Below are 15,628 nucleotides of genomic sequence, written 5' to 3' on the forward strand. Positions count from 1 at the left end.
ATTAAATTAGTTCAAGAGTTGCTTTTGTGCCCTACGTATTATCCTACGTACATTTGACTCATTGAATTTCATAGTACGTTTGCGTAATATTTCAGACGATATTCAAGAAAAAGAGATAAAAGATGATTAGGTCCAGTGACACAATTAACGATGCACGAAAAGATTGTGAACGGGAGGAAGGTACTATAGATATCGCATCCAAAAGATACCAACGAAAATCTGGATATAAATTACGATTGCTCACCTATAAAAATACGGTACATTTAGTAAAAATTCGCATATGTTATAAAGACCCCAATAGTAAATATTTCGCATGTGACAAGTGTGAGAAGAAATTCGGGTTCAAATCAGATTTGTCCAGACACCAAAAAGAAGTCCACGAAAGTCCCAAAGATTATGTATGTGACCAATGTGAGAAGAAATTTGCAAATAAGCTAAGTTTAGTCTTGCACGTGACAACAATCCATGAGGGTCGCAAAGATTATGCGTGCGACGAGTGCGAGAAGAAATTTGGACGAAAATCATATTTGTTTTACCACCACAGGACAGTCCACGAAGGTCGCAAAGATTACCCATGCGACAAGTGTGAAAAGAAATTTGGACAAAGATCGAGTTTGCTCTACCACCACAGGACAGTCCACGAAGGCCGCAAAGATTATGTATGTTACAATTGCGAAAATAAATTTGGACAAAAGGCACATTTGATTCAGCACCAAAAAACAGTCCACGAAAATCGCAAAGATTTCGCTTGCAACCGGTGCGAGAAAAAATTTGGACAAAAGTCAGATTTGTTCAGGCACAAAAAGGCAGTACACGAATGTCGTAAAGATTTTGCATGCGACAGGTGCGAGAAAAAATTTACAGAAAAAAAGGGTTTATTCAGACATATAGAGACAATCCACGAAGGTCGCAAAGATTACCAATGCGACAAGTGCGAGAAGAAATTTGGACAAAAAACAGATTTGTTTCGGCACCAAAAGACAGTACATGAACGTCGTAAAGATTACGCATGCGACAAGTGCGAGAAGAAATTTGCACAAAAATCTAATTTGCTCTCCCATCAAAAGATAGACCACGAAGGACGTAAAGATTACGCATGTGATAAGTGCGTGAAAAAATTTAGACAAAAATCAAATTTGTTAAAGCACCAAAGGACAGTACACGAAGGTTGGAAAGATTACACATGCGACAAGTGCGAGAAAAAATTTTTACATAAAATCAGCTTATCTAGGCACCAAAGAACATTGCACGAAGATCAGAAAGATTACGAATCCGATAAGTGCGAGAGAAAATTTGGACTCGACGGTAATTCGCTTCTCCACCAAAAAACAGTTCACGAAGATCAAAAAGATTGTGAACACGAAAAATGCAAAAATGAATCTGAGGTTCCGACAAAATTGAGTGGACAGCAAAACATAGTCCATGAAGTTCGTGAGAACACCTCATCATTCGCAACTGCGGAGAATGATATGCAACGAAATATTATTCGCGAAAACCTCAAAGAATTTCTTGTTTTTGATTGCGATAAGACTATTTTAAAATGAAAAGACTCTGACCTTTATTTAGCGTTAATGCATCAATTATTATGTGTTATTCAATCTTTTGACTCAAGTATATCATTATCAATTTTTACGGAAATAAGATTGCTAAAAATCAACTGTACAGTTTGTACAAAAATCTAAATATAACAATTAAATGAACTGACATGAAATAAATAAAAATTTTACCATTTTTTCGATTAATATCAATCCATACAATCCTAACATTTTCCATTTATCAATACTTGGAAAATTGAGGTGTTTAATGCTCCCGCTCTTTTATCAAGGATTCATCCCAGTCGTAAAAAATTCCACGTCAAGAATTGATTTGTTAAATAGCGTAAGAGATTTTGAAGCGACTCGGTTCTTGTATAAACGGATGTATAAATAAACACGAAACAATAAATTACAGAACAAAGCAAGTTTGAAAAATACTACAATTTTGAAATCGGCATCAACTTTAGGGGTATAACATTTTATTGGCTTTATAATCAATAATGCGCTCCATTAAGATCCAAAAATGTATTTATTTTTTTCACACTTGAACATTGTTTTCTACATAATGTCATCGTAGGAACTGATTATATTTATTATAAATGAAAAGTATCAAATTAGATTTCTGAACGTGTTAATTAAATTTTTCACGTTCATGAAGTTGTAAAGCGTGAGCGATGCTCTGAGTTAAGATTAATATACCTCTTCGTTATGTATTTCGCTCCGCGAATATCACATGTATATCTGGTTTCTTTTTACACTGCATCGATATGAGTTTTTACACAATTACACACCGCTTCTTACGTTTAAACATCTTTTAGCGTGTAATAGCATGCATGTGCAACACATCGCGATGCACCGTATCAATATGATTTTTTTGACGATCCTATGCACGGGGGTGATTTTATCAATGCATCCTATCGATGTGGGATTTGAGATGATTCTTCGTTGGGAATTTCTTGCCGCAAGTATCGCACGCGTGACTGACACCATTGTGCACCGCTTTCACGTGTACTTGGAGGGAAATTTTTTGCGTAAACGTCTTTCCGCACAGATCGCACGCGCTGCTGACGCCGTTGTGCGCCGCGTCTCTGTGCTTCTTGAGATTTCCCTTGGTCGTGAATCTCTTGTCGCAAACGTCGCACTCGTGCGCGGCGTCACTGTGCACCGTATCCACGTGGACCTTGAGATAACTCCTGCGCGAGAACATCCTTCCGCAGACTTGGCACGCGTGCCGGACGCCGCCGTGCACCGAGTCCTGGTGCTTCTTGAGATTGCTCTTGAGCGAGTAAGACTTGGGGCAACGATCGCAGGCGTGCTGGACGCCCCTGTGCACCGTTTCCACGTGGGTCTTGAGATAACCCCGGCTCTTGTAATCCTTGCCGCAGACTTGGCACACGTAGCGCCGGCCCTGGTGCGCAGCCGCGATGTGATTCTTGAGATTGGTGCTCTGCGAGAACGACTTGCCGCAGATGTCGCAGGCGTGGGTGACGCCCCGGTGCACACCGTCCACGTGGGCCTTGAGATTGCCGCGCAGCGAGAACTCCTTGCCGCACGTGTCGCACGCGTGGGTGACGCCGCGATGCAGCGATTTCACGTGCTTGTTCAGATTGCTCTTGTTCGCGAATTTTCTCCCGCATAATTCGCACTCGTTGGTCGTTGTGGCGTTGTGGTGCAACGAACCGATTTGCGTTTTGAGGTTAAGTTCGCCATTCGTCTTTTTGGCCGAGTTGAAATTCGATTCTTTTGTACGGCCGTCACTGACGAATTCTTGATTTATTTCACTCGGGGTTTTTATTTGAATCACGCTTTTAGTTTCAGTATTGGCATCGCTATCTTTCACATTCCGCAAGTGATTTAGAGAATCGTCGTCACTTTTTTCAACTGCTGATAAACCCACGTTATATTTAAAGTCTTCGCATTCGAAAACGATTTCCATATCATTAAAAAGTTCATAATCAAGATTTTCGTCGCATCTTAGAAGCGTATCCATCTGTTGAAAAATCATAGCTACGTAAGAATTTGCACAAAAAACAACCATACAAATTACAAAATACGAGTCACTTATCAACACTTACCGAATCGTCCAGCAGATGTGGTGAGAGTTGGAAGTTTTCGAGATCGAACTTTTCGTCGATCATTTCGTAATTAATTCCACCGAGTAACACATCGCTGGGCTCTTGTATCACACTGAAATATTTTCATTAGGGTTATATATATCGCTACGGTTTATGATATTCAAGTCTCAAAAAGATGAAGATTACCTGTCAAAACAGTTCAATAGTGGATGGGAATCCATCATTTCACCTGGAATTTCACAAACGAACAACCTCTCCGCGACGATCGAGCTAACTATCACGAACCGACGATGAACACTGAGACGTGTACTGTGCTCGTGCCGCGTTGCGTTGTTTACGTCGCGCGTTCGATGCTATCCGCGCGCATGTAACGCACAGCGTGCCGTATAATAGCGCTACCTTACACGGACGACTGTTTACCGTCAAACTGACGTGCGGACACAAAATATTTAGCGAGAACGATACATCGCTTCCCGCCAATCTTTTTGCGTAGCTTTAATTTAATTCGTTGCAAAAGGGTAGTAATGATTTTTCATCGCGGCTCTGCGATGAAAGATATATCATTACAAATCGTTCAAATGTAATTACTAGATAACGCGAATATTGGTATTGATACTTTATTGTTATGAAATTTCGAAGTTGTATCCACGCGAACGAAGCAAAACAAATTCGTTCTGACTGTACGTAACTCGTGTCCAATGAACGGTAACAATTTTCCTTACCGCTCAGCGTGTCGCGCTTCGAATGGCAAGTATTATATGATGGACGAGAGCAGCGGCACGTTCGGGGACCTGCCAAAAAGAGCTAACGTTATCGTTTGAAATCTATAAACGATACGATAACTCTGACTCGGTCGATCGATTTCTCGCAAAAAGTGACAGAAAATGGTGTTATTCGTAGTCCCCGAAAAATGCAATATTGACTAAATACGAGTGACGAAGAAAAAAATTCCTGACAAAAAAACGATCTCACGGCCAACTTGATATCATCGATTTGATGCGCATCGAGCTGATGTGTGTGTGTGTTGATTTAATTGTTACATGTAGATTTTTCTCTCAATAACAACATAAAGATACTCGCAATAATCCTGGGCTATATTTTAGAAAGTAGATTAGATTTTCCGAACGAGTCAGCCTCCAACACGTGCGTTACGCAGTGAGACAGTGGATGGCGCGCATTGGTCCTTGGGCTCTCGAGTGCTACCATATTCAAATGAATTTTCAAGCGCTGTTAATAGTTAAATCGTGTTGTTATAGCGATAAATAAATTTAAACAGGCCTTAAAGTTGATATCGATTACCTCGTACATGACGATAACATTTCATACGAACCTTACAATATCATGTAGTCTATAATTTTCACAAGATTTTTTTGAGCGAATAATAGTTATAAATATTTTCATTTAAGTTGTATTGTAAATTTTCATCAGAATATGTCGTGGCGAAAGTTTTGAATTTGAGTAAAGTTGAGTTTACTATGATTCTTATCAATGATATTATTAATTTTTGTATTACAAACTTACCGTGGATTTGTAGTTTGAAAAATAAAAATTTTAATTATGTTGAATAGTTGTCGCAATATATTTGATTTCATTACTATATCACAGCTAAATAGTTAATCAAAGGTGGATTGATATTTTAAATTTCAACGATTTTAACAAGAAAAAATTTCAGGGTTCAAAAAAAACCTAAAATGAATAAAGCACTAAAAATTTGATACTAGGAAAATCAATGTATTCGACTTTTTACATTTCATTTTTGTTCCTTTTGATTTTTGACAAAAAATCTTCACAATCTTTTAGCCTTCAAGAAACTTTTGTTTATAAATTTTTTTACAGTACATATTTTTTACTGTCCTTTAAGACCTGCGACTGCCAGGCAAATATGGTACAAATCTTCGTTCATCAGCCCGTCTACGATCGATTCGCAGCACTCGAGCGGCAGTCGGTAATGTATAAGTATCATAAAACACTCCAGGGCCCAGTCGCGGAAAAATCGTCTCGACAGTCTCTCGCACAGATGCCTGAAACAATCGTCTCTACGCCATTTGGATGGCCACCACAAGTCGTACGGATGCGCGTCGTAATCCAAAGCTGCGATTAATCTCGCCGACTCTCGGGGTGGCGAGTGCATCGCATAGTAAAGCGACACTGCACTCTCCTCGCCCATCATCAACTCTCTCGCTTGGCTCCGGAACTCTTCCGAATCGTATGGCAAATTGTCGTCGTCGACGTTCCGCGCTGCTTCGAACATTTCGTGACGAGCGAAAAGTTTCATGATCGCCAGCGCTTCGCTCAGTTCCAGCACGAAGCCTTTGTCCTCGAGGCTATCGAGGACGACCATCGCCCTGGCCGCTAGTATCACGTTCGAACCCATCTCGATATCTGAATCAGGTCTAAAATTGTGGAAAAAGTCGTGCTCGGTGGGAAAACTCAATTTTGTCAGATCGGCTCCGCGATCCAGAAGTACGTCGACCGCCTGCGACATGAGATTCGCCACGGCCAACTGCAGCGGTGTTTCACCGTGCTCGTTCCGGGCGTCGATCTCCACTTCTCGTTTAACTTTGAGGCATCTTATAAAGAATTTCCTCAACAATGTTCCCGCGTCATCGTAGCTGGGTATTTTGCAAATCGCGTACAGAGGTAAACTCGTATCGGCGCCTCTCTTCAGCAGCAACTCCACCAACATCCAGTTCTTCCGGCTCACAGCCAGGAAGAGCGGTGTCCGGCCGCGTACGTCCCGGGCGTCGACATCCACCCTCAGTTGCTTTTCCTCGCTGATTTCGAACAACATCTTCGCCAATTCGATAGCCTGGCAAGGTCGACTGCGGCGACGCGTGCCGCAGATCTGGTGCAGCGCAGTCCATCCGTTCGCGGTGGCCATAGTCGGATGGGCGCCGCGTCTCAGCAGTAACGCCGCTACGCCCAGCTGGCCGCGAGACACGGCGAAGATCAGGGGCAGATAACGCGGGCAGACTTTTCCGCTGATACAATTCGGATGGCAGCCGATGTCGAGGAATTTCTCGACCGCGTCCTCCAAGCCCCACTCGCAGACCACGTGGAAGTGGCTCAGGTCGTCCACCTCGCTGGTGTAGTTCACGTTCGACTGGTATATTCTCAATAGCTCGCGTATCATCGTCCGGGTGCTCTCCGGGCAGGTCAATAACCTGTCTACGCGATGTATCGGTGTGGTGTGAAACTTCACGGGCCTGCCGATTTCGTCCAGGTTCGGCTCGTACCTGTAGCCGCTGTCGGCCACGAACTTGACCAATCGTAATCGTTGATGATAACCAAAGCGCCGCCTCATGTGTTTCATGGTAGCCAAAAGAACGTACTCGATTTCTTTCGGCAGAAAAATGTCCCGGAGATTCGGCAATTGGTCCGTCCAATCGTCGATCGAGGCAAAAAGTTGACGGAAAAATCCATTCAGGTTTTCTCCGACCTCCCAACTGACCATTTCTCGCAATGCTATTAGCTTCAGTTTATTTCGAAAATCTCCCGTACGTTTACCGGGATCTCCGGTGGTGCCATAACGGTATGCTCGATGTAGAGCTTCGGTACAGGCTTCGTAAAAGTCGGACATTTCTCTGGGCATTCGCGCACAATTATCACATTTACGATTTGAGATGTGATTAATTTTTTCAACGAAAATCACTTGACACCGCGAAGACGTTGTAACGAGCACCGTCTGACTATATACCTGGCACGTGTTCAAACCCAAACGCTCACTTTCTAATTTACTACGATCTAATTTACTTTCTAATCGCTGTCTACGTACACGTGACACACATGCGCACGAGAAGGAAAAAGACAGACCGAAATAGGCGAAGATTCAAATACGTTTGACACGAGCAAAGAGGAAGACAACGTGAAACTTACTTAGCTAATTTTTTTTTTATCAATTATGTTTTAAAGGAAACGGGAGTTTTACATTTGGCTAATACTTAATCGCGAAGATAAAAATATTGAAGTAGTTGAGCCATTTTTCACACTTGTCGTAACAATTCAAAAAAATTAATATTTATATTTCAGTCGATTGTTTCCCGACCACGTCTTAGTTTTACAATTATCAACGTCAATTACACACTACGCGTCAAGTGAAGAAGATTTCAATCGAAATTTTAGCCTGTAATTTCGAGGGTTTTCAACTCTGAGAACTCGTCTAATAATTTTATACCGCATCCCAAGTTTCGATAAATGGAGAATGTCAGGAATATTATTAATCGAACAAATGGTATAATTTTCATACACTTTTGTGTCAGTTTATTCAATTCAAATTTTCATGCAAATTATACAGTTGATCTATGATTATTTTCGATCCCACTTTTGAACTTTTTTTTGTTGGAGAAGCGAATTATCGTCGAGTCCAAATTCTTTCTCGCATCTGTCGCATGCAAAATCTTTGCGACCCTCGTGTATCATCCTTTGACGGTTTAATCAATGCGATTATTGTCCGAATTTTTTTTCACACCTGTCACATGCGTAATCTTTTTGACCTTCGTGGATTTTCTTCATATGTCTGAATAAACCCTTTTTTCTGTAAATTTCTTCACGCACCTGTACATGCCTAATCTTTACGACCTTCGTGGACTGCTTTTTGGTGTTTTATCAAATTGCCTCGTTCCCCAAATTTCTTTTCGCAATTGTAACATACATAATCTTTGCGGCCTTCGTGGACTGTCCTGTGGTGGTAGAGCAAACTCGATCTTTGTCCAAATTTTTTCTCGCACTTGTCGCATGCGTAATCTTTACGACCTTCGTGGACTGTCTTTTGGTGTCCAACCAATTTCGATTGGTATCCAAATTTCTTTTCACACTTGTTGCATGGGTAATCTTTGCGACCTTCGTGTACAGTCTTTTGGTGCAAAAGCAAATTCCATTTGAGTCCAAATTTCTTTTCGCACTTGTCACATCCGAAATCTTTACGACATTCGTGTACTGCCTTTTCGTGCCTGAACAAATCTGCCTTTTTTCCAAATTTTTTCTCGCACCTGTCGCAAGCGAAATCTTTGCGATTTTTGTGGACTGTCCTTTGGTGCTTCAACAAATTTGATTTTTGTCCAAATTTTTTCTCGCACTTGTCGCATATGTAATCTTTGCGACCTTCGTGAACTGTCCTTTGGTGCACGAACAAACCATATTTATATCCAAATTTCTTCTCGCACTTGTCGCATGCAAAATATTTTCGACCTTCGTGAACTGTCTTTTGGTGAACGATCAAATTACATTTAAGTGTACATTTCTTCTCGCACCTTTCACATCCGAAATCTTTACGACATTCGTGTACTGCCTTTTCGTGCCTGAACAAATCTGACTTTTTTCCAAATTTTTTCTCGCACCTGTCGCAAGCGAAATCTTTGCGATTTTCGTGTACTGTATTTTTGTGCTTGAACAAATCTGATTTTTGTCCAAATTTCTTCTCGCACTTATCGCATGCAAAATCTTTCCGACCTTCGTGAACTGTCCTTTGGTGGACAAGCAAATGCTGTTTATATCTAAATTTCTTCTCGCACTTATCGCATTGGTAATCTTTGCGGCCCTCGTGGAGTGTTGTCACGTGCAAGACTAAATTTCGCTTATTTACGAATTTCTTCTCACATTGGTCACATACATAATCTTTGGGACTTTCGTGGACTTCTTTTTGGTGTCTGGACAAATCTGATTTGAACCCGAATTTCTTCTCACACTTGTCACATGCGAAATATTTACTATTGGGGTCTTTATAACATATGCGAATTTTTACTAAATGTACCGTATTTTTATAGGTGAGCAATCGTAATTTATATCCAGATTTTCGTTGGTATCTTTTGGATGCGATATCTTTGGTACCTTCTTCACGTTCACATTCTTTTTGTGCATCGTTAATTTTATCACTGGACCTAATCATCTTTTATCTCTTTTTCTTGAATATCGTCTGAAAAATTACGCAAACGTACTATGAAATTTAATGAGTCAAATGTACGTAGGATATTACGTAGGGCACAAAAGCAACTCTTGAACTAATTTAATAGTCAATTAAAATTTCCAGTTATTAGAAGGCTATATCATTGCTTATTTCTATTGTTTACTGTCAGACACTGATTTTTCTATTTACATATTGCTCAATCATCATCTCTCAACAGCCCTACTTTGTTCATAAGTAAATTTTCTGTAAGATTCTGATGGACGTGGATTGATTGACAAATCGATTGTTGTCTCAATTATGTCATCTTTCAACGTAATAAATACAACGTTAAAAAATTTTCTTTCTCGACTTTTCTTTGTATATTGATGTAAACTGGACACGAATTTGAATGGCGCTTCGAGACCGCCCTTCGTGCGCGCGTATTGCCAAGCGAGATACGAAGAAAAATTTGCGTATTGGTTTGCGGATAAAACGATTTTGTCAAATATTGACCTAAAACGAATCGTTTAAAATACACAAAAGGAAGGGATAATGTATCAGTATAACTTAATATATCGTTGTTAAAATTATCAACGTCAATTACACTCTAAGCGTCAAGTGACGAAGATTTCAATCGACATCTTAGCCAGTAATTTCGAGGATTCTCAACTCGGAGAACTCGTCTAATAATTTTTTGCCGCATCCCAAGTTTCGATAAATGGAGAATGTCAGGAATATTATTAATCGAACAAATGGTATAATTTTCATATACTTTTGTGTCAGTTTATTCACTTGTTATATTTAAATTTTCATGCAAATTATACAGTTGATCTATGATTATTTTCGATCCCATTTTTGAACTTTTTTTTGTTGGAGAAGCGAATTATCGTCGAGTCCAAATTCTTTCTCGCATTTGTCGCATGCAAAATCTTTGCGATCCTCGTGTATCATCCTTTGATGGTATAATCAATGCGATTTTTGTCCGAATTTTTTTTTCACACCTTTCGCATGCGTAATCTTTTTGACCTTCGTGGATTTTCTTCATATGTCTAAATAAGCCCTTTTTTCTGTAAATTTTTTCTCGCATCTGTCGCATGCCTAATCTTTACGACCTTGGTGGACTGCTTTTTGGTGTTTTATCAAATTGCCTCGTTCCCCAAATTTCTTCTCGCACTTATCGCATATATGATCTTTACAACCTTCGTGAACTGTTCTTTGGTGCCTAGATAAGCTGATTTTATGTCCAAATTTTTTCTCGCACTTGTCGCATGTGTAATCTTTCCGACCTTCGTGTACTGTCCTTTGGTGCTTCAACAAATTTGATTTTTGTCTAAATTGTTTCACGCACTTATCACATGCGTAATCTTTACGTCCTTCGTGGTCTATCTTTTGATGGGAGAGCAAACGATATTTATATCCAAATTTCTTCTCGCATTTGTCACATGCGTAATCTTTCCGACCTTCATGTACTATCTTTAGGTGGATGAGTAACCCCGGTTTTTGTGTAAATTTCTTCTCGCATTGGTGGCATGCAAAATCTTTCCGACCTTCGTGTACTGTCTTTTGGTGGAGAAGCAAATACTGTTTAGATCCAAATTTCTTCTCGCACTTGTCGCATGCGTAATCTTTATGACCTTCGTGTATTATCTTTTGATGCTTTATGAAATTGCTTTTATCCCCAAATTTCTTCTCGCATTTGTCGCACGCGTAATCTTTGCGACCCTCATGGATTGTTGTCACGTGCAAGACTAAACTTCGCTTATTTGCAAATTTCTTCTCACATTGGTCACATACATAATCTTTGGGACTTTCGTGGACTTCTTTTTGGTGTCTGGACAAATCTGATTTGAACCCAAATTTTTTCTCACACTTGTCACATGCGAAATATTTACTATTGGGGTCTTTATAACATATGCGAATTTTTACTAAATGTACCGTATTTTTATAGGTGAGCAATCGTAATTTATATCCAGATTTTCGTTGGTATCTTTTGGATGCGATATCTATAGTACCTTCCTTCCGTTCACATTCTTTTTGTGCATCGTTAATTGTGTCACTGGACCTAATCATTTTTTATCTCTTTATCTTGAAATTGCCTGAAAAATTACGCAAACGTATTTTTTTCGATGATGCGAGAGTGTCTCTTGCCTTCACTTGATTTATTTGCACAATTTAAGATCTCTTTTTACATTTATATGAAAGAAGGATCATTCCATCTATACTATGAAATTCAATGAGTCAAATGTACGTAGGATATTACGTAGGGCACAAAAGCAACTCTTGAACTAATTTAATAGTCAATTATTTTCAGTTATTAGAAGGCTACATCATGATTGCTTCTTGCTATTGTTTACAGTCAGACACAGATTTCTATATTTATATATTGCTCAGTCAACGTCTTTTAATAGCTCTACTTTGTTCATAATCAAAGTTTCTGGATAATTCTGATAGTTGTGGATTTATTGACAAATCTATTGTTGTCTTAATTATTGTATATCTTTCAACGTTAGGAAAATTTTTTTTCTTCACTTTCCTACGTATATTCATGTAAACTGGACATGAATTTGAAAGAAAACGACCTTTGCGTGCGCGTATTGCCAAGCGAGATACGAAGAAAAATTTGCGTATTGGTTTGCGGATAAAACGATTTTGTCAAATATTGACCTAAAACGAATCGTTTGAAATACACAAAACGAGGGGATAATGTATCTGTATAACTTAATATATCGTTGTTAAAATTATCAACGTCAATTACACTCTACGCGTCAAGTGACGAAGATACCAATCGACATCTTAGCCAGTAATTTCGAGGATTCTCAACTCGGAGAACTAGTCTAATAATTTTATACCGCATCCCGCGGCAATCCACAATCCCCGGAAAATTATCAGCTACAGTATACTCGTGCATACACCATGCAAATACGTATCCTCGTAATGTGTATCACAATGAATGACGTACGCGTATCGGTATGTGCGCTGCCTGCTACACGTGTAACAACATATCGTTCTTGTATAGCGCAGCACGGCAACGTTGAATTAGAGGCAAAGTGTCACAGGCTCGGCACGCGATCGTTTTTCATTTTACTCCTCTTTTCTCTCTTTTCTCTCTCTCGCCCTGGCAAATCCTCCTTGATATACTCACGGTACACCACTGCCGTACGTGAGATATAAAAATGTAGGTAGGTACCCGTGCGCCGGCCTGAAACGCATATATATAGGTTCCGTACGATGATGTATGAAGGCGCAGGACACATTATACGAAGCGCAAGGTTGCTGATTTCTCGCACTGATTAAGACTATATACGCACGGAGTTTATAAATAATTTCTCGAGTTCTCGAAGAGAGAGAGAGAGAGAGAGGAAGCAAAAGAAAGACCGCGAGAGCTCGAAATAATGCGCGTAAAATATTACGAGTTCGCCGCGCCGTGCGGCTACATATATTATAATCGTGTCTTAATTATCGATGGACTGAATTTTCTCGTTTTGTCGGGCAGCGTGTGAAATAGGATGCTATATAATCATATTACTGTACTAACTTCCGTCTATATAATTTTTAAACTTGGTTACTTTGTATTGGGATTTCTCGAAAAGTAGAATGAAGCCATCTCGCGGTACTTTGCGTACGTATTGGACTGACTTCTCAGTAAATAATTGCGTATAAGTATTACAAGATAAAACTAGTCATCTTCGTTTCTCGATAATACTCGCATATTTTCTTTGCATTTTGTTTCAAGTTTCGTCATTGGCAATTGTAAAAATCAAAATTTTGGTTCTAATTAACCGAGTGAAAAACGAAAAAGATTTACTTGCGAAAAATAAGCGCGCATATTTATATAACAAAACCTGTGTAGATTTTCCAAACGAGAATTCATATAGATTTTCCATATGGAAATCTATATGCAAACGAAAGCTCGGAAGCAACGAACAAATCAGAATCGTTTGGATGCCTTAAAAGTTAAATTTACGAGCAATTTTTCAGTTAAAACGAGAAGAATTTGACCGAAAATTCTATCTTCATTGTATACAATACCGACTCATAAGATACTGCGATCGACCGCGAGATGGCTATATTCTATTTACGGAGAAATCCCAATGCAAAGTAACGAAGTTAGGGAATTATATCGAAGGCTATATAAATATTATATTCAACAGCTCGTGAATGAATAGAGCGACTGAAACTTTTTTGACGCAACCAATAAAATTAATACCGAGTTTATATTTGTACGCGGGCTCGTATAAACGATCTCGGTTTTACATGGACACGAGAAAGTTCCATGCGATATTCGATAATTATATTTTTATCGATAAAGTTTCTATCTAAGCTGTAAATATACCGATTAATAGCAGCTCCGCGTCTATGCAATAATTTGCAAAGCCCATATCGCGCGTACATAAGAGGCGCGCACAAAAAAGAGGCCAAATAGGTGTATACAAAAAAAAGCAAAAAAAATCCGCCAGCGAACCTCGTGCGGGACGCGCGTCAAAAGCCTCTCTCGCGCGCGTATCATCCAGCTGTTGATGAAAACGAATCGCCAACTCGAGTGTACATAATAAGATACAGCGCACCCAACGCGTCGCGGAGAAAGTGTTCGATGAATGTGTGAGTGTGTGCATAAAAGCAATGAAAAAAAAAGAAGGTACGAAAAAGGACTGCGATTGGCCGCGCTGCACTCGGCAGTGTGTGAGTATACAATATATCTCTCTCTTTTATATATGTATAGCTCTCGCGTGCAGCGCGAAATTTGTAAACAGGTGCGCGTGCGTATATAATATTATAATACGCGCGCCATAAGGCCCAGGCGTGAATTCCAGGCATTTCGCTTGGAGAGAAAATTTTCCGTCTGACGTAACGCGCGTGTGTGCATATAATAGCGTTTAAATTATATCGCGCGGATGGAGATTTCACGCGTAAAACTTCGATGCCCACGCGTTTATAATACGCCGATAGGAGCATAGGAAGAAAAATCGTTGTATCGAGACGTTTCTTCTCTCTTTCTTTTTTAATCGTGAATTAAAACCAAGTTTACTGCTTTTTCGCGTACGTACGTATACTCTTTCTTTTCCTTCATAAATCAGGAGCGCGAGAATTTGTATACATTAACATTCGAGAAAAAGAGACTATTATAAGCATATCGATATAAAACGAGCGAAAATATCTTTAAAACGAAGCGATTAGTCGGCGCGCGCGCGCGTGGCTCATTGCAAAAGTGCAAAAATCGTCATTAATTACTTTGTGCGCGTTTACGTATTATACATACGTGTATATAATAATATAATAAGTTAGTGCGCGCGGCCGTTAACCGGACTGCGTCGCGCATGCACATATAAGCGCGCGCGCACACATCGAGTCCGTGTAATCGATCAATTAATCTTCTAATGAATATAAATCGACTCTCGATACATTTTATGCCCCTTATGCAGTATATATATACGAGGCTTTAGGGGGCCGTTTCCTGTATTTTACTCCTTTTACTCGATTACTCGATTACACGTGCTCTCGCTAATTTCCTTCTTTCTTTCCTCGATCTCTCTTTTTCGTTGGCTTTGATTTTATTTTCGATCGATGTTATCCGTTTGAGAAAGGCGATTTTCAGAAGAAATTAACGAATGAAAATGTTGCCGATGGTAAATCTATGGCTTGGATTTTTAATTGAACGCAAAATCAACGACTTACGAGTACGTACGGGAACAATAACAATCAGCGTCGATTCTCGAATATCAACAATAGCTATACGGGCAACGGTCGAAGTCTCTCGCCAGTCGTGCAAAGTTCGCCCAAGCCTGTAGGTCGCGTAGTATTCGCGTCGAGTAGTAGAGAGGAAAAACAGGCGAACGAGAAAAAACGAGTCATGAGCAGCGTAGAAGAAGCGAGTCCAAGCGTCGTACTCCACGAGAAGTACATCATCGTCGACGGCGACCGTTATCCAAAGTGGAGCTCCGGCGACTGCGAGGAGACGACGTTGGCACCGGCCGATCAAGCGATCACCGACTACGTGCTGGAGCTGCTCTGGAACTCGCGACGGAATCGCGGTGCCCTCGAGAAGACGGAGAAAGGCCCGACGACGATCGAGATCGAGTCGTCGGCCGAGTATCCGAGGACCACCTTCCGCGGCACCTGGGGCCACTCGCCGGGCCAGC

General features: G+C 40.2%; 2 protein-coding genes across 2 annotated transcripts in view; one reads left to right on the forward strand and one right to left on the reverse strand.

Annotated features, from left to right (window-relative positions):
• The window catches only part of LOC106649416 (myb-like protein U), a 53,888-nt gene that overhangs the window by 15,978 nt on the left and 22,282 nt on the right, over positions 1-15,628 (forward strand). The gene's annotated exons all lie outside the window — the stretch shown is intronic.
• Positions 2,046-4,254, reverse strand: LOC111693710 (zinc finger protein OZF-like). The gene is made up of 3 exons (XM_023459137.1): positions 3,797-4,254; positions 3,611-3,722; positions 2,046-3,525 (listed from the first exon to the last, which is right to left on the reverse strand). The coding sequence occupies exons 1-3, from the start codon at positions 3,832-3,834 to the stop codon at positions 2,440-2,442; spliced, it is 1,236 nt and encodes a 411-aa protein (XP_023314905.1). The 5' UTR covers positions 3,835-4,254; the 3' UTR covers positions 2,046-2,439.

Source organism: Trichogramma pretiosum, unplaced genomic scaffold (assembly GCF_000599845.2).
Source record: "Trichogramma pretiosum strain Unisexual culture from Peru unplaced genomic scaffold, Tpre_2.0 scaffold23, whole genome shotgun sequence".
NCBI lineage: Eukaryota > Metazoa > Arthropoda > Insecta > Hymenoptera > Trichogrammatidae > Trichogramma > Trichogramma pretiosum.